This window comes from Sycon ciliatum, chromosome 13 (genome assembly GCF_964019385.1).
Source record: "Sycon ciliatum chromosome 13, ocSycCili1.1, whole genome shotgun sequence".
NCBI lineage: Eukaryota > Metazoa > Porifera > Calcarea > Leucosolenida > Sycettidae > Sycon > Sycon ciliatum.
The window spans coordinates 12,708,872-12,727,770 of record NC_088655.1 but is presented as its reverse complement, the minus strand read 5'-3'; the positions used below and the strand labels follow the sequence as shown (position 1 = coordinate 12,727,770).

The 18,899-nt window shown below is 47.7% G+C and overlaps 1 protein-coding gene across 1 annotated transcript in view; it reads right to left on the bottom strand.

Moving 5' to 3' along the window:
- Positions 1-14,242, bottom strand: part of LOC135829026 (uncharacterized) — a 34,627-nt gene extending 20,385 nt beyond the window's left edge. The window contains exons 1-6 of the mRNA XM_065341428.1: positions 13,126-14,242; positions 10,961-11,145; positions 3,755-3,862; positions 2,157-2,261; positions 1,184-1,279; positions 294-368 (exon numbers count right to left, since the gene is read on the bottom strand). Of these exons, the coding sequence (XP_065197500.1) occupies positions 294-368; positions 1,184-1,279; positions 2,157-2,261; positions 3,755-3,862; positions 10,961-11,145; position 13,126 (570 nt within the window). The 5' untranslated portion in view covers positions 13,127-14,242. The remainder of the gene's footprint in view (positions 1-293; positions 369-1,183; positions 1,280-2,156; positions 2,262-3,754; positions 3,863-10,960; positions 11,146-13,125) is intronic.
- Positions 14,243-18,899: the final 4,657 nt, after the last annotated feature.

Sequence of the window (18,899 nt, the reverse complement as noted above, 5' to 3'; positions counted from 1 at the left end):
GCCACGATATGACATCATCGGGTGACATGATGATGTCATTTTGTGGCCTGATGATGACATCATCTGGTGACACGATGACTGGCATGGGAACTCGCGAAGGCGACATGGTAGCTGATACATGTACATGGACATGCATATGGTTGCCAGTAATACATTCACGAAATTTAGCTGGAACCCCTCCTGGATCCGCCCCTGGCATCCTAGTGCTTGCAGCACTGCTAGCACACTAGAAATACCTCCGCTCATTCTATAGCAATAGCAGCACAATATTCACATCAGAAAACATTACCAACCTCGACAAGCCCAGTGGCATGACGCGAGGCACGTCCTTTCGTCTTGTCCACCGACTCCTTCAGCAGCTTTGTCACCTACACCGCACAGAAGAACCAGAACACAACTGAATCACATGTGTGTCAAGGGTGTTTCAGGGAGGTTCCACCATCTTAAAACAGGCAGTGTAAGCACAGTACTGGCGGGCACCGAAGAACTGGGACTGAGGTCAGGGTTCTAGCCTAGAACGTTCTTATTTTACGCGAACACAGCCGTTTCGTTCTTGTTCAATGGCACAGTCATGCTTTGCAAGTACATGATTGTACATGTACATGTCGTAGTACAGACAACTTGGCTAATAACGACTGCGGATATAACGACAATTCGCGAATAACGACAGAATTTCCATGCCCAGAGCAAAGTCCCATCCAACTGTAACACATATAATGAGACTTCGGGTATAACGACACTTCGCGGATAAGGACACCTTTTTTGATGCCCCGCCGAGTGTCGTTATACGCGACGTTGACTGTATGTACGAAAGTCTACATGACAAAACGGTGTCATTGTGGACCGTACATGCATGGATCAGTACCAGTACATGGCTGTTGATGATAAATGCACACCTGCCAGTTCACCCATGTTTTGACTTGCCATGAAATTACGGAAATGTACCATCCAAACCTGTGCAGAGTTATGCTGCTGAGTGCACATTGGTGAAATTCTAGCCTGGCCGCTCTTCGGCGCTCTGTTCTGCGGCGCCCGACAGTACTGCAGTGATTATCTACAAACACACACAGGTTATTGATATAGCGGGGCAAATACTGCCGGGTTTACCAGTGAAAACCTGACGAGTGGGGAAAAGCACGAATGCCTCATGGACAACTCAACCCACGACCCACGCGATTGGTACCTTTTTGGTGTACTCCAGCTGATCAATGTGCTGCAGCAAGTTTGGCAAACAACCGGGTGCCTCCAGCATACAAAAGTCCAGCGGTGTCTGCTGCAGCTATGGCAGGCATACGCAGGACAGTGCAGAGAAGGAGAGAGAGGAGAGAGGGGGGGGGGGGGGGGGGAGAGAGAGAGATACAGACAGACAGAAGGAGAGCATGATTTGCTTCTAATAACCTTTATATTTACAAGCAAGTCTAATAAATGAAGACTAAGACGTCTACAACTGGTCTTTCCTAAACTAAGGCATGCTAAACAATGCTAAACAATGCTAAGCAATAAATTGAGTTTTGACTGGAAGATTTGACTGCGCTAAGAATTGAAATGCTAAATATCCCTACTGATGAGTTTTGAGTGTGAAGCTCAAAGTCTCAACTACAAGTACATGTACAGTCAACTTCGCATATAACGACACTCGGTGGGGCGTCAAAAAGGTGTCCTTATTCGCGAAGTGTCGTTATACCCGAAGTCTCATTACATGTATATGTATTACAGTTGGATGGGACTTTGCTCTGGGCATGGAAATTCTGTCGTTATTCGCGAATTGTCGTTATATCCGCAGTCGTTATTAGCAAAGTTGACTGTATATGTACTGTACTTATGGTCCGTTCACTAAATTGATCTCTGGATAAAAACACCAATTCTTATTCGGCCAGAAATGGGCTTTGGACCAGCATTTCCGTATCAATGCTAAACCCTGCTGAAAAAACTTCCTTACGGTCCACCTTTTGGAGAAATAGACACCCAAAACATGAAGGAAGTGCATTCCATACTGCATAGCCAAAACAAGTTAAAAAAAAGTCTACCGTTGACTCCTTTATGGCCAAAATCAAGATAATCATTTTTTTCTGAATGGACTTTTAACATACATAACTTAACATGCATGAGCGGCACGGTGTTCAGAAAGGCAGCCACACACACAATAGGCACCGTACCGAATTCAGCTTGGTCAGGGAAACATTCTTCGAGAGCAGCAGATCTACTATCGTGTTGTGGTGCTTCCGAATTGCGTAATGCAGTGGTGTTTCTTGGACGGAGGCCTGCACCAGAAAACAAAATGATGAGATTGGAGAACTCTTTTCGTCTACTTTGAACTCGGATATTGAGCCAATGATTATGTCATCGTGGATAAATATAGGAAGGACAACATGTTACGAGTTATGACCAACTGACCACCAATGTAACCAGATAATATACAGTCAGCAAGTACGACAACAGGGCACACAACCTTTCACCTACGCTAGTCACCTATGCTAGTTCTTTCTGATATATTCTCCCTGACCAGCTGAACACCACCCCATGATCAGGTGTCAGATGTAGCTCGGTCGCGGAGGATAGATAGCAGATCCACAAGCCGGCTGTCAAAAGCCGAAGTCCCATTTGCTGAATCTGCTGCTGTGGACATTGAAATCCAATAGATTGACCGGGGCCGCCCCCCCCCCCCCCCACTGCCTTAGCAAGTACTCGTATGCGCACTGTAGCTCACGTACACACTGCAAAAAGCACCAGCAGTGTTCACGGCTGCAAGGCCAGCGCCCCGTGGCCGCTTGACTTCTCAGCGGATTTCAATGTCCACAACAATAATGTTACCCTTGCACCTGTACCTACATGTGCTGCACTGATCAGTCCAAAAAGGACGAAACAGTTCTGCCCGTAGATGGAGTATTTCGCTCCTGCTCTTGTAGCAGTTGAGCACTCTTGTGTGGGATAGTGCCTTTGCTGTTTGCGTTATGCAGAGCTCACTGACTTGTCAGTTTGAGCACTCTGGCAAGGTACGTTCGGGCCCGGTTTAAATCTGGCTTTGGAATTTATTTTTCATTGCTATCAGGTTTGGCCTCATTTCCTCTGTGCTGCGCTGATGGGTCCACAAAGGACGAAACAGTTCTGTCCGCAGATTGCGTATGTTGCCTATGCAACCCTTGAGGCAGCAGAACAGCTGCTGTAGGAAATTTGCACGGTATCAATTACACAATTGCAAATGCAATCGCCGAAGTTGCAACAGCCTCTTTTTCGCATCGCAAATACAACAGCTGTTAACGAAGGCCGTCGTGCATATGCGATGTAGATGTGGCTTCTGTTGCGGTGACGCAAAACAAATTTGTTCTCAAGTGTCAATTTTCGCACCAGGTGCTGTGCGACCTTACACCTGTCAACACTAAGCTGTGCACTGGTACACATTGCTAACTGATCAACTGATCAACTGATCAATGTCATCAGATTACACACTATGCACTACCATACCAAGTACAATGGAACTGTACTGTCGGGCGCCGAAGAACTGGGGGGGTCAGGGTTCTAGCCTGGCCCGTTCTTATTTTTAGCGAACACAGCAGTTTCGTTCTTATTTGATTGTACAGTCTTACATGTACATTTTTGCAGAGTTATACATCTGATTGTACATTATAGTGTGTATTACGGTTTCCGTTCTTATCTGAAAAACTTCCCGGCCTACACCTTTCTTAAGAATTGGGGAAATTCTTGCCTGGCCGTTCTTCGGCGCCCGACAGCACTGCATGCATGCACATGTACTTACTGAGTTGAGATGATAACGCCTGTTCAGGTCAGCATCCGTCACCTGGCTTAGGAGGTACTCCAGGCATGTTACGCTGGCATTATGAATAGCAATCAGCAGAAGGCCAGCCTACGCACAAAGCACAGCATATGCAGCACATAGATGCATGCACGCGTCCACACACACACACACACACACACACACACACACACACACACACACACACACACACACACACACACACACACACACACACACACACACACACACACACACATCTCACATACATGCAGGCACGTGCACACATACACATACATGCACAGATACACACAAACACGCGCGCGCGCGTATGCACGCACATACACATGCACACATACACATGCACACATACACACACATACACACACAGATAAACCAACACATGTGCACAAACCACATTACTTGAGGAAGTTGAATGGGAAAGGAACCTGCAGAAAAAGACTGTACACCACCTGCACTCAAACTTAAAGGGGAAGTATACCCAAAAATCAAATTTTCACCAGTTGTAGTCTTCTGGGTGCTGAGTCGAATGGTCTTGGTCCGAGGAAGCTGCGACGCTCCCTTCCTACTTGAATCCCAATCGAACTCGCGCACTTCCACCGAAACTGGGTGACTGCGCCCTACTAGATGGGGATTTGTATGCAAAATGTCACTAAAAGCGCCATTTCGTTCTTATAAAAGCACGGATGACCGCGATTGGCCCATATGTTGTAGTCTTTTGGACGCTGAGTCGACTGGTTTTGGTCCGAAAAGGCTGCGACGCAGCGTTCCTCCTTTATTCCCAATCGAACATGGTTGAACAAGCGGTCACGTGCTCCTGGGTGCCCAAATCACCTGGTCACCGCGCCAGCAGGCGACAACTTTCACACCAAGGTTCAACCCGAGTTCAACTCGAGTGACAGGACTGCACCCAAAAAAGGTCAAACAGGCTAGTAAGTTGTACCCTGCAGGCACGGTGACCAGGTGACTGGTGTACGCAGGAGCACGTGACCGCTTGTTCAACCATGTTCGATTGGGAATAAAAGAGGAATGCTGCATCGCAGCCTTTTCGGACCAAAACCAGTCGACTCAGCGTCCAAAAGACTACAACATATGGGCCAATCGCGGTCATCCGTGCTTTTATAAGAACGAAATGGCGCTTTTAGTGACATTTTGCATACAAATCCCCATCTAGTAGGGCGCAGTCACCCAGTTTCGGTGGAAGTGCGCGAGTTCGATTGGGATTCAAGTAGGAAGGGAGCGTCTCAGCTTCCTCGGACCAAGACCATTCGACTCAGCACCCCGAAGACTACAACTGGTGAAAATTTGATTTTAGGGTATACTTCCCCTTTAACATAGCCCACTTTTAAAGCTTTGATGTAGTGGTCATCCAAGCAGAGGCCTTAGATGGCCAGGCGCAGATGGCGATGATCATGAAATGCCTGTAAATGTATAAGACAGCTAAGCACAGTGATTTGTATTGATGGCAGCATGTCGTTCTACAGCACACACATACATACACACACACACACACTTGTACTTGTTGCTCACTGCCAAAACTGGTCACGTGGGTCTCCGCGGGAGAGGGGAGAGAGACTCAAAGGTCTTCTTTTGAGCAGTACCTGTTCCTGCTCGGCGCATCCCCCTGGTTTCTGATATCTCGAACGTGTACTTAACTATCTCGATCACCCCCGCTAACGTTATTGCCCCCCCCCCCCCGCTTGTTTTTCATGATCCATTGCTTCTTGCCTCCCCGGTTAATTTCCATCTAGTTGTTTCTGGCTAGTACCAGTTCTAACGCACTTAACAATCATCCTTATTGGCGTCACGCCATCGTGGAATAAAAGAATAATAAAAGACCCCATGTCTCCAAACAGCCTTTCAATCTTTAAGCCTGTTACCATTGCCCGTGTGCGTAAGCTCCTATCGTCAATACCCACGACAAAAGCTACTGGCAGTGATGGCTTGCCAGGAACGATTCTTAAATCCTGCGCTGACCTTCTTGCACCCTCACTGATGCTCATCTTCAACAAATCATTGTCCGAAGGCCAGCTGCCACCGAGCACGAAAATCGCGAACATCACTCCCGTCTACAAAGGTGGTGACCCCAGTCAACCCACCAACTATAGACCTGTCTCTTTGCTCCCTATAGTCTCCAAGCTGCTTGAGCTTATCGTCCATGAGCAACTCAGTCAATACCTGGCTGAACATAATCTTTACCCTTCCTGTCAATTTGGCTTCAGACGCCAGCACTCTACAGAGGATGCTCTCACAATGGTTACAGACAAATTCCTAAGAGCCCGAGATGACGGGCTGTCAACTGGCGCTGCTTTCCTGGACATGTCAAAGGCCTTTGACAAGGTCCAGCATCAGACACTTGTCGAAGACCTATTCCAGCTTGGAATCTCCGGCACAGCCCTGAACTGGTTAAGCAACTACCTCTCAAATCGTCAACAACAAGTCGTCATCAGCGGCGATAGCAGCTCATCTTTCACATGCTCAAGTGGGGTTCCCCAAGGGTCTGTACTGGGACCACTATTGTTTGTCATATATGACAGGGATGTCGCCAGTGAAGTGCATCAGTTTGCCGTCCAGGTAACCCAATTCGCGGACGACATCATGCTACACGATAGCAGGAAGGACAAGGTAGTGCTGTCACACAACCTGTCTTCAGCCATCACCCATCTCAGCAACTGGCTTGGTGAGCGCAACCTAATCCTGAATAGTCGAAAAACACAAAATATTGTTTATTCCTGCCAATAGTCATGACGACGGGACATTGAATGTGCACTGTGCAGCTACACTCCTCCAGCAAGTGACAAGCGCCAAGTACCTGGGCTTGCACATCGATGACGACCTGAAATGGAACACAATGGTTGACCATATAGCCAAGACAGTGTCCTCAAAGATTGCCATTCTCTTCCGCCACAGGCAGTGCCTCCCAATGCCATGCCGCTCAACCTACTTGAGATGTATAATTTTACCCACATTCCTATACGCATGCAACAGCTTTTCCTCTTCCCTTTCCTCTGCACAACGTGATCGTCTTGAGAAACTTCTCAAGTGAGCTGTGCGTGTTGTCTGCTCTGCTCCCTTCCCGTCTGCAACTGCCCCTCTTTTTCAACGCCTCAGCATTCAACCCCTGCAATCAATGTATTGCCGCAAACTCCTCCTGCTAACCTTTCGTGTAATTCATAATAACTGTAGTGTGCTTCTTCATGACCTCGTTACACCTCTGTCACACACCCGTCGAACGAGGAGCACAGATGTTACCCTGCTTCTTTGCCCGAGGATCATATCTGCCGCTGCCACACACAGCCCTTCATATCAATGTCCCGCTCTCTGGAATAAGTTGCCTGCATCTATACGATCACTGAAGAAACCAGGTCAATTCCGGACCGCTCTCTTACCCCACCTGAAAAATTCACTGACTTACGTTGCTCACCGATCAAATAATTATGCAATCTTTCCTCTGCTGTCTTAAATCCTACTCTATTTTTTATTTTTTATTTTAAAATCTTTTCCTTACATTTGTGTGACTGTAACTTTAGTCGATCTCATGTAATAAGGCAACACTGCCTGTTTGTTATTCGACGTTAAATAAACCAATCCAAAAATCCAATCCAATCCGTCCTGGGATCCAACTGCAGTTACCCCTGCCCCCAGTGAAGGTAAATCAGGCTGGATCTGATTTAGACATCACTAGCACCATCGATTACACAAGAGTTAATCTAGCCAGAAGCAGTCCATGGTTAACAGGTATGTATACTTCAAATAGAAAGTATATGAACCCTGGAACCAACAAAGGTGGCAAGTACAACATTACACCTTCAAGCAGCAGAGCCCGTTGGCAACATACCCAACACAATCAGGCATAAGTGTACCTACCAACCGAACTAGCTGGCACACACACACACACACATACACACACACACACACACACACACACACACACACACACACACACACACACACACACACACACACACACACCATTGGACGCCCATCGCCAGAGGCGATGATAGCGATGCTATAGCAGAAGCCATAGCAACTTGTGCCGGGATTGCACCATTCAACAGCTTGCAAGGCTGAAGAATTGACCGCCACTATTCAGCCTGTGTTGTGAACCCTCTGGTTCTCTAAAGTGTCAGGAACGAACGACTCCACACGGCACGAGGACAACTATTTATTCTCGACAGTATATTTCACTTCCATCGACTGACTAAACAATGAACAATGAATGAATGAATGAAAAAACACTAAAATCACCAGGTAGTTATAGCGTGGAAATGACAGCGTATATGAGAAAAGCATACACATACAACATACAACTACAGCGCACACAGCAAACCGCACATAGCGCATGTAGCGTATACTACGTCGTAAACATCAGCGGTACGGCGGAGTCGGGATACAACTGCATTGAAACGAACACAATGTCACAAGCGAGAAGGCCTTTCAGTCTCGAGAACTTGTGGTTTCACAACATTCTCCCCACCAAAGGGCTTCTCACCGCCGTACAACAACTCACAAGTCAAACGATTTGGGGCTTACTACGCGTCATCTGCTGCTGCGGTGGTGGCCATGGTAGAATATCACTAATGCCCACCACTTCGGCCAACTCGATTTCGCGAAGCTTGCCGCTGTGGGCTGTTGCACACGACACTGTCACCGATCCACTTCGACATGGGGCGGACGCTGGACCAGACAACCTACATTCGATCTCCGTGTTCCACACAGTCTCGCCGCTTACTTCTTCCGTGCTAACCAGTATCGCCCTTCTCATTTCCTTAGCTTCTACGCCTTGCGCTTCTACGTCTTGCGCTTCTATGTCTTGCGCTTCTACGTCTTGCGCCTCTAACTCTTGCGCCTCTACGTCTTGCGCCTCTTACTCTTGCGCCTCTACGTCTTGTGCCTCTACGTCTTGCGCCTCTACGTCTTGCGCTTCTACGTCGTTCGGCCAAGACTCCAGCTGCTTCTGAGCGTCTCCGACCGATGTCGCCATGCACTGTACCGACGCAGTGGGCCTTGGATCCGATCCTCCCACTGGCTTCAAATACTCTTCTGACCGCTGCTTGTCTGTAAGCAAAGTCTTACACGCCTTGTCCGGCGTCCTTCCGGGCGAGGCAAGCAAATCTCGCTTTGCTTCCTCATAGTATGTACTGACGGCGATGCGCTCGTCCATTTTCTTGAGCTTTTCGTTAAACTCTGTGCGGAGCGCACCCTCTTGCCGTCTAGCACTGCGCTCTTCAAACTCCTCGCTCTGTCGGAGCCTCTTCTCCACGTATTCTCTCAACCTATCGCCTTCAAATCCATACCGAATTCCGCTAGCGACAAAGCTGGCTTCAATGATCCATAGTTCCTGTGCCATGCTTGCTTTGTATCCTGGCGTGGTCGCCAACTGTTGTGAACCCTCTGGTTCTCTAAAGTGTCAGGAACGAACGACTCCACACGGCACGAGGACAACTATTTATTCTCAACAGTATATTTCACTTCCATCGACTGACTAAACAATGAACAATGAATGAATGAATGAAAAAACACTAAAATCACCAGGTAGTTATAGCGTGGAAATGACAGCGTATATGAGAAAAGCATACACATACAACATACAACTACAGCGCACACAGCAAACCGCACATAGCGCATGTAGCGTATACTACGTCGTAAACATCAGCGGTACGGCGGAGTCGGGATACAACTGCATTGAAACGAACACAATGTCACAAGCGAGAAGGCCTTTCACTCTCGAGAACTTGTGGTTTCACAACAGCCTGGTCTACACCACACAGCTATGAAATCCACACACACACGCACGCACGCACGCACGCACACACACACACAATCCTACACACACAGACACATACGCGCGCACACACACACACACACACACACACACACACACACACACACAGACACACACGCACACACGCACACACACAGACACACACACAGACACACACACCCAGACACACACACACACGCACACACACACACACACACACACACACACACACACACACACACACACACCACACACACACACACACACACACACACACACACACACACACACACACACACACAATCCGCACACGAAGCACAGAAGCCATATAATTTCGACTAGGCCTTTCGTACCATTGCTCTTCAAGTCGAATACAATGGTGATTAACAAGTAGGGGTGTGCACGGGTAGTCGGGTACCTGTGCTACCCGTGAGGACCTCGGGTAGTCGGGTACAGGATAGTACCCGAAAACCCGAAGTCGCAGACGACATCATGTGCAGTGCATGTGTTAAAATTCATGACATGAATTTTTACATTGTAATACTCCGCATGTCTACCCAGTGTGTAAGGGAAGGGGTGCAGTGTGGTATTACCATGGAAACATTACCCGACCGGGTACCCGTGCTACCCGTGGAAACCTACCCGAACCCGATACCCGAAGAAAACGCTACCCGACTCAGCACTATTAACAAGGTAGCAAGCAAGTCCTTATAACCGGCACTTTGGTGGTCAGAGCATGGACAAAAAGAGCACTTGAAAAATAGCGCTAGTGGCGCCAACAACATATTTGGCGGTCAGAGCATAGACCAAATAGCACTTTAAAAGATAGCGCTAGTGGCGCCAACTACACAGTGAGACAATGAATATTACCAGTATCAGACAACAGTGGGGACCACGGTACTACAATGTCAAAACACTGACAACTTTCGCACACACTTCTTTTGCTTGCACACACACACACACACGTACGAAAGGCCTAGTCAAAATTATATGGCTTCTGTGCTTCGTGTGCTGATTTGCTTTCCTCCAACCAAAAATCTATACACACAATCCTACACACACACCATTGACCATTTGACGTCCATCGCCGGAGGAGATGATAGCGATTCTACAGCAGAAGCCATAGCAGCTTGTGCTGGGATTGCACCATTCAACAGCTTGCAAGGCTGAAGAATTGATCCCACTATTCAGCCTGGTCTACACCACATAGCTATGACCTGGATTTTTTCTGGCCACACACACGCACGCACGCACACACACACACACAATCCTACACACACACACAATCCTACACACATACATAATCCTACACACACACATAATCCTACGCACACACACATAATCCTACACACACACATAATCCTACACACACATAATCCTACACACACACATAATCCTACACACACACATAATCCTACACACACCTGAACAGACAGCTCTGAGCACTTGTACGAGCGTCCAAGCACATGCAGGTGCTTCAGATGAGACGATTCAAATTCCGGGAAGCCCAAAGCTAGTTGCTCTTTCAGGTCTGATACAGCATCAATCTCCACCAACGAGCAGCACGCCTTAAACCAATTGTCCGAGCGAAGTGTTGCTATGCCGGACACTGCAGAATAACGAGCAGAGGACATACATCCAGTACAGTGTTCCTTGGCCACGCAACCAGCCATACACACGGAGCCACACAATCAGGCACATGATCCGTCACGTGACCAGCCACATGGAAATTCACATGACTAGTTACATTGCCAGCCGTGTTACATGTATGTACAGCCAGACCTCGCCGCTTAACCGCACACAATAGTTGTCCACAAAAATATGCGGATAGGCGAGGGAACCGGATAATCAAATACACATACTGAACATATGAATGACATATGCTGTAAATCCATAACCAACGATATTTTTGCAGATGGTGTCGTGAGGTATGGGGATAAAAGAGGACTGGATAAGCAAGGTATGACTATAGTAGGGCCGGCGCCACTGGTACGGCTGGTGCAGTCATGGACATACCAGTTTTTACCCCAGCGTTCATGGGCTGCTCTATGTGATTGTCTCGAAGCACCAGTAGTAAGGTATCTTCAAACACTCCTTGCTAGGGTCTCTCCCCCTCCCCCCCCTCACTAAACTGTTCTTCTTGTCCAGTGAGGTCTGCTGCGCTAGCTGTCATATCTGCGGCTAGAGGAATGTGAAGCTGAAACAAGCAGATACGAGGCAGAGAGGTAGAGGCAGGGGAATTCCCCATAATGGATATAGGATCAGAGTACATAACTGTTAGGTGCAGTCAGTTCAGCCAACAAAACCAGGTGCACAGATGAGTGCGATATCCGTGTGTGGTATCACAGGCATGGCGGTGGCCTGGCACATGCGAAACTTCCTAAGCTGGTTGTGTTTCTCAACGCAATTGTATAGCCGGTGGTAACGCGGACGTGCAAACTTTACTTACTCACGATCACCTCACCCTCCACAAGCAGGACACATAGGTGTACAATGTACATGTGCAGTGGACATGTGCAGTACAATGCTCTCCCAGGCCTGCAAAGTTCACCTGTTCAACTGACTTGTTTTCGTCTACTCAGGGGAATTCCCCATAATGGATATAGGCCGGATCGGAGTACATAGTAGGTGCAGTCAGTTCAGACAACAAAACCAGGTGCACAGATGAGCACGAGATCCGTGTGTACTCACAAACACTTCATACTCCACAGGTAGGGACTCAATGATGTACATGTACAATCAAGTTGGACGATTTGACAGCATGCTAAAAGGTGGAGGATGCACTGAGAGCCTGTGTCAAAAACAGTGCTCCTTGCAACATGCTGTCAAGCGTCCAACATGCTAACCCATCAACCAAGGTTTACATTATAGCTGTTACGGAATACCATGTGCAATCATGTACTTTAGTGCTCCACCACTCGGTATTGAGCACTCTCTTGGACAGCCTGGAACCTCTCTGTTTTACTTTAGTACGATGTAACTGGCACAGTTGGTTTCGCTGCGGCTGGTCCTATTGATGATGAGTACGATGTCGAATACACGTACTTGCAGCCAATGTGTATGCTTTCAGCTTCTAAGTGAGTGCAAGCAATGCCTGTTCTTGTTCTGCAAAAATGCTGCTACAGGAGAAGTGTGGTACTCCCTACACAGCTTGTTGCTGCCTCTTACACCAAGCTGCATCTTATACCAAGCTGCCTCTTACACCAAGCTGCCTCTTACGCCAAGCTGCCTCTTACACCAAGCTGCCAGTTACACCAAGCTGCCAGTTACACCAAACTGGCTGTTACACCAAACTGGCTGTTACACCAAGCTGCCTGTTACACCAAGCTGCCTCTTACGCCAAACTGGCCGGGCAAATGAACTACAGTACTGTCGGGCGCCGAAGAATGACCAGACTAGAATTTCACCAAGCACAGCAGTCATACCGATGTATATACGGTGTCTCAACTGTGCATAGACTATAGACTATAGGACGTACATGCAAATAAGAACTGTCTAGGCTAGGAGGCTGATCCCTCAGTTCTTCGTCGACCGACAGTACTGTGCAAGAATGATGGAATTCACCAGTAGTTAGTGTCTTCAGACTTACTTGTTCAGCTGTTGTACCCCTGCTGCTGATCACACAGCGCGCCGTGGCGTCAACGACCACCCAAACGCTTGCCTCCAAAGAGTCCTCTACGAAGACTCCTCAATGAAGATTCCTCTACGAAGATTCCTCTATGAAAGATTCCTCTATCGCAATGTTGGTTTGTCTCTCTTGGTGGTGACAATGCACATGCATAACATATCAGCTGAGAGCTTGCAGACCAAGCAGCGCTCCAGGAGAGATCCAAGAACTGAGTAAATCCACCATCAAAATGACGAGTTTTGAGTTTCGACTTGAGAGCTAGGTCCTCATGCAGCACCCACGCGAAAGCCAGGTCCCAGCAGTAGCGTAATTTGTGATCTTGACCTTCAGGACAACATCCGGCACTGCGTGGGGCGCAAACAAACTTCAGGTGCGTGTATCTGTTGTGCGGAGTATCACAAGCCAAGCACACCAAAATCACAAAGAGCTTCGGAAGGTACACGAACGGTGATGCCAAGGTAGCGTGCTGTTACAGGGTCGGTGGCACTGGAGAAGATTTTACAATTTACAACTTGCTTGTCATCGGTTGGTGGTTACGTTTCCCTCTCGGCCTCCCTCTCCGATGCAGACAGGAGAATGCTAGTGCGGTGAAGGTCGAACACTACTCAGCTGCTATAGCACACGTTTGTCAGAGGACGGCTCCAGCGCCGACTCGGACTGCTACCGCATCAATAGCTGGCGGTGTACTTATGTTGACCGACGAAAAGGCTTCTGGCAGTTTGACGACGAAACCTTCTGCCACAGAGACAACAAATTCTTGACGGAGACGGAGGTCCTGAATCCGATATAGAAAAGCGGCGACTCTTCCCGCTTTTCTGTTAGGACTGTGTGTATTCTGTAACTCCTGCAGCCTGCCAGTGCAGGTCTCCTCCGTCGGTGCTAGTACCGGCTTCTGGCTTATGAAAAGGACAAAACTGCATTGGGTTTCCAACGAAAGCCTATTCGGCATATGTTTACAAAAGCACTACGCTCGCACTCTTCGAATAATAATAATAATAATTTGATAGTTAGCGTAGCCAGCATGTCCAGAATGCCCATGCTCCATACTCCATCGTCTGCTTCCGAACAACAGGCGCATCAATGCACAGATTATTACCATTACCATGATTACTATGAGTACCACGAATACCGATTTTCCTTCACTGATCATCAGTGCAGTCGCAAGACAACGACAGCCTGTCGGGCACTTCCTGAACACAAGCAAAATGGCCGGGGAAATTCGCGCGATCGCCTCGACTTGCACTGTTCCTGTGAACATGGTGAATGCGCGTTGAAAACACGCTACTCGTCCATCTGTGATTCTTCTTCCGGATCGGAGTGCAGACGTCCACCATGGACCATGCATCATTGCATGGTCTACCAGGTCTACTACATGTAGTACTATGCATGGTGTAGATCTCTCAAGTGTACTGCGTGGTCATCCTGCTGACCGCGGTCTATGTGAGACAACAACAGAACAAGCGATGCGCAGCCGTGTGTCCATGTCATGGGTGGTGTCACTGACCGACTTGATGCCTCAGCCACTGTGTGCATCAGCGCTTAGGTAGGGCCCGAATATGCTTGCGCATATTTTCGCATATTTGGTCCTTTTGACACAAGGTCGCATAAAGTAGCAAATGTAGCATATTTTGCTACAAGGAGCGAAGAATTCGCATAATTATAGGGCAGATTGCGGGAATGGACAAGGAAAATTACCACGGCACGCTCGGTCAGGGAATACTTCCAAACTTAGCCCGGAAGGAAAAATGCTCATCCAAACACGGGGCGAAATTTTGACCCGAGAAGAGAGTGTCCGCGACTCAAGGTCGCATAAAGTAGCAAATGTAGCATATTGTACCACATGTAGCATATTTTGCTACAGGGAGCAAAGAATTCGCATAATTATCACTGATATCAGTTCATATTTTGAGCATATTTCGAGCATATTTTTCTGCTTTTGTGTGATTTCGAAGCATATTTTGAAGCAAGTGGCCAATATGCGAAAAGCATAATATGCGAAATTTTTTAGCATATTTGGGCCCTCCCTATCAACGCTGCATGGTCAGTGGTTCTGCAAGTACATAATCATGGTAAGTAATGTTACTAATACTAGTAATACTACTATTATAAGTGTGATGATTCGTGGCGACAGCCTCGCAACGAACGCGTCCGCAGCGGCATCTATATCTGACCTCATTTCATCAAAATTATGACGAAATTCGGACAGTAAATAACTATCCGGCATGATTTGGTTAGGACGAGGATCTAGACTAGTACTACTGCTAGTAGACCTCTATGTGGCGAGTCTTTCCAACGGATGACTTACCTATTCTTTCCTTATCAATCCCGGAGTGGGCCGGAGTCTTTGCAGCGATGCAAATCATGCAATGTCCTGTATTCCCCAAGAACAACTAAACACAGACCGTCAAAATGACGTGTTCCAGGGTCGAAGTTCAACAAATCATGGTGAGCGTTTCGTGTTTCTTCCTGTTGGATACCATTCTGAATCCAAGTTCTTGTAGTACAATCAAGTACAATCCTGTAGATCATCTTCATGACTGTATTACACTTTCTCCCGCTCCAGACTAGAACTAACTTAGAAGTCCAAACTTTGAAGCCGTATCTTTGATGTGCTTGAACATAATAATAATACTGTGCGTGAAGCTCAGAGGCCCGGGTGTTAGCTGCCATATTTAGTGTTTCACGGAGCCAGGATCAGGAGCCACTATACTAATCAGTGACTAAAATAGCATTGGCAGGTGACACTTTTCTTGCGTCAAATGTGGCAAGCCGGAAAAATAATCGTGCCCTGAGTAGAGCCACAGGATCTAGGAGGTCACACAAGGACTGACATGACTGTGCAATATTATGTATATGGAGTTACATGTTCATGTAAGTGGACCGTATGCGTGTTAAAACAAAATGGCGTCACGATTTATTGAAAGTGGTATAGTTGGTGGAACGAGTGTTCAAACCCATTTGAACTTCATACTGTTCGTCTTCTTTTTGACATGCTCTCTTTCCATCGTCCTTAGCTTTTGTTTGTTGAGAGCTGTTTTGGCTTTCTCCTATACCTCTGGGGGATGCCAAGTGATGGTTTTGAGAGGCTGGTGATGGCTGTGAGCGAGAGTTTGCCGATCGGCGTCGTCCTCGCTATAGCGATGGAAATACTAGTTACTGCGCACCTGGCAGATATCACAACACGTCGGAGCGTCCAGGAGCAAAGGAATCTTGGGTTTTCACTGGAATCTAGTTCCTCCAGCATCGTGTAGCCCACCGTCGGTGAATGGCGGTCCAGAAAGGTCGAACCTGGTCTTCTGCAGCATAACCGTGTACGCCTGTCATGTATTCTACAAATAAAAATCAAGAAGTAGTGGACTTTATAGTGATGAGTCTATCCTGTATGCTGCAAAAGACGTAGGAAATGTGACTGGTGTCCGTACACTGGACGCCAATATCATCCCAGTCTTCTCCTGCAGGATCTGTTTGACATTGACATACCGGTATGCAGTGGGTCGACATTGGCCTGGTTTGGCAGCTATCTGCCTGGGTGGATGTAGCAGGTTTGCATTGGCGCGTCGTCCAGTCCGACATTTTCTTGTAACTGTGGAGTACCGGCAGGGTTTGAGAGGTTGCTCGTGCTGTGCGGAACACATCTCTACTGCCTGTCTCGTCCTGGAAGTGCCGTCTCGCCGCTTCCTTGCTCTACAGTCACGCCGTTATTTCGCTTTGTTTCGTGGTGCAGCTCAAAACCTGCCCAAACAACTGTGAGCTCGCAACATGGTATGGACAAATTGCACCACTCATGCTGGTTAACTAAAACCGGGATAGTCAAGTAAGCGAGTTCACTCCCTGGGCCATGGCAAGATCTGTTCAGCGCGGGCTATTCCAACCTCCAAGTGCATAGTCACCGTGATCGATCCATGCGATGGTGGTTGACCTACAAAGAGCCAAGGTCTACGAGTACTACAATTGGATGCTGTCTACATGCAGTCAACAAAATCAAAGTACCTCAGTATGCCCCAGAATAGGGCATGTGCATCTATAGCATGACACAACAGGGGTTCTGGCGGCACCTGTCAAACAAGCAGTAGCGACCAGTGCCAGCTACCTATTGCCAGGCTAGCCGCTACAGTCTGTCACTGGAGATAATTATTATGTTCACTGTTTAGACTGAGCACAATCAATGATGCCCAATCAATCTGCCCAATGTGTGTTCTGTTCCACCTAATTATAACGTCCCATCGCATCAACCCTACTACACGCACATTTCGTCACTCTAGCACGACTTGTGTTATTATAATATTGTTTATTTTGATTCGCACGATAAATAGAGCACAATAAACGTTAACTTGACCGAAGGTTAAAGGCGACTGCAGATAGAGGAACACATCGAGGTACAGGTACCGGCATCAATACAGTATCAGAGAGAAACAAACAAAAATGAGAGGTACGCAGAAAAAACTCTCGTAAGCCCAAGGTGAAGTGGTTGATGAGGGATGAATGCACACTCCACGCTCATCTACACTGTTCGTGGAAATGCACACATACATACAATAATATACAACATAGCAATAGCATGCACAGAACCGAACAATTTCATGTTCACACATGCAAGCACAGACCTGAACATTAGTACCAAAAGCCGATACAGACAATATCCCCATACACACAAACGCACACACACACACACACACACACACAATGTCCCATGTATGCGCCCGTGGCGAGAAAAGCACGCAAATCTACAAATGCACTGGATGTGAACCCACAGATTTTCTCTTATAGCAACGATAGCGGATCTGATTCTGAATGAAACACACACACACACAATACAATCATTGAATGCCCATCCGCAGATGATGGCAGATCCTGAAAGAACAGGCAGTGTTCCAGTGATGGGGAACAGAACTTCGAGTGGCGAGTGAGGTATACACACACACACACGTGCGTGCGCGGGCACACACTAAAGTATTCAGAAATAGAATCGACATTGTAGTATTCATTGGTTGGGGAATGGAAAGGAAAATAAAACATTGCTGTAGGTTATTGTTGTAAGGACACTGGGAGCACAACAGAAAGGTAAGCAACTTGCTTTGAAGCAAAGAAAGTCATTATTCCACGGATCTCAGAAGGAAGGAACGTTCCAGAATGCTGCACTGGCAACAGGCGGCCTGCATGTGCGCGGCCCCTGCAGTCGGTCCAGCTGCCGGCCTTGCAGTGCTGAAAAGAATGTGCAGTACAGCATGTCACATAGTATCGCAGCCTGGACAAATAGGCGCTGGGAAGTCCTAGTTATGTGCTCACCTACACCACGATGCACCAATCTTCTGAGCTACTTTGGCAACAACTTTGTCCACTTGAGACTCCCATGGGCTGAGCCAGTTGTTGAGGGCCGCACCAAGGTGGACGGCAATGACCGCTGATGGCAAGGCAATCCATGACACACAGTCACTAGGGCATCGTCAACATGGCGCTGAGGCTGGATCGATAAAATCAACCTTTAGGCTGCCGCGGGGTTGACAACGAGGCCGCTGTCTCGAAGCTAGTCAGTCAGCCTGGTCACCGCCATTGACGAACCAGTCGCCACCGCCAGCAGTGGCGGTAGGTTGTGACACTGGAACTGAAGTGTGGTGCAATATTGTCAGCAAATTCAGTACTCAGGATAAGATGAGTGACAAAGGGAACGTTGTGTTTGATAATATTGAAGTGAACAGGGATGATCACAAACCCTGCGCGTACTCCACCGTGAGTTA